This window comes from Parus major, unplaced genomic scaffold (genome assembly GCF_001522545.3).
Source record: "Parus major isolate Abel unplaced genomic scaffold, Parus_major1.1 Scaffold554, whole genome shotgun sequence".
NCBI lineage: Eukaryota > Metazoa > Chordata > Aves > Passeriformes > Paridae > Parus > Parus major.
Genome location: NW_015379442.1, coordinates 3711 through 4775, shown reverse-complemented (window position 1 = coordinate 4775; position 1065 = coordinate 3711). Strand labels below are relative to the sequence as shown.

The 1065-nt window shown below is 50.8% G+C and overlaps 1 protein-coding gene across 1 annotated transcript in view; it reads right to left on the bottom strand.

The window, feature by feature from the left end:
- Positions 1–259: 259 nt before the first annotated feature.
- The window catches only part of LOC107199290 (noelin-2-like), a 3963-nt gene continuing 3157 nt past the window's right edge, over positions 260–1065 (bottom strand). Inside the window, exon 2 of the mRNA XM_015616620.3 lies at positions 260–1040. Coding sequence (XP_015472106.1) covers positions 345–1040 — 696 coding nt within the window. The 3' untranslated portion in view covers positions 260–344. The remainder of the gene's footprint in view (positions 1041–1065) is intronic.

The window sequence follows — 1065 nt, the reverse complement described above, 5'->3', positions numbered from 1 at the left end:
GGGAAAAAATGGGGAAAAAATGGGAATAAAATGGGGAAAAAATGGGAATAAAATGGGAGGAATAAAAGGGAAAAAAGGGAAATAAATGGGACAAAAGGGGGAAAAAATAGTGGGGGAATGAGAAAAAGGAGAGAAAAAGGGGGAAATGGGAAAAAAAAATGGGGGAAAAATAGGAAAAAAAAAAGGGAAAAACTTGGGGAAGAAAATGGGAAAAAAGAGGGAAAAATGGGAAAAAATGGGGAAAAAATGGGAATTAAAGGGGAAAAAATGGGAAAAAAATGGGGATAAAAGGGGGTAAAATGGGGCAAGAAAGGCAGGAAATGAAAAGTGGGCAATGAGGGAATTCAGAGCTCCCCGGCGGTGTTGATGACGTGGAAGAGCGTGACGTTGTAGATGACCTGGTGGCCGTTATTCCAGGTGTACAGAACCCTTTCCCGAGGGTTGTAGTCCAGCATGGAAATGTGGGAATATTGATTATGGAACGGGATATCGGTGTACTCGTAGCTGGAAGTGTTCGTGTGATAAGCGAAATAAATCTTGGCTCCCGCCAGGTGGGAGTTGGTGACGTAGAGGATCCCGCAGATCATGAAGGATTCCCCCGCGCTCCGTTTGGGATACGCCGTGTCCCAAGTCCGTAAAACCTCCAGGGAATGCGGGTCCAGGCGGCTCAGGACGATGTTGCCGGCGTTCTGGTTGGTGGTGTAAACCACCCACAGTCCGTTCTCATCCACCATGAAATCCATGTCGGAGAATCCCCCCCAGGAATACGGGAAGGTGTTGTTGAAGCCGGCGCCGTGGAGGCTCCGCTGGACCAGGACGCTCCGGGATCGGAAGTGGTAACGGATAACGAGGTTGCTCTGGAATTTGTTGTAGTACAAGGAGCCGTTGAAGACGACGTGGCCGGTGCCGGCCCAGGGCTGAGGGAGGAGGTGCTGCAGGAAGTTTTGGCCGGAGATGAAGTCGGAGAGGGAGCGGAATTCCAGCACGCGGCGGCCTTTGTAGTAACCGTCCATGTACCAGACCTGGGAGGGGATGGGGCAATGGGGGAATGGGGGGAAAATGGGG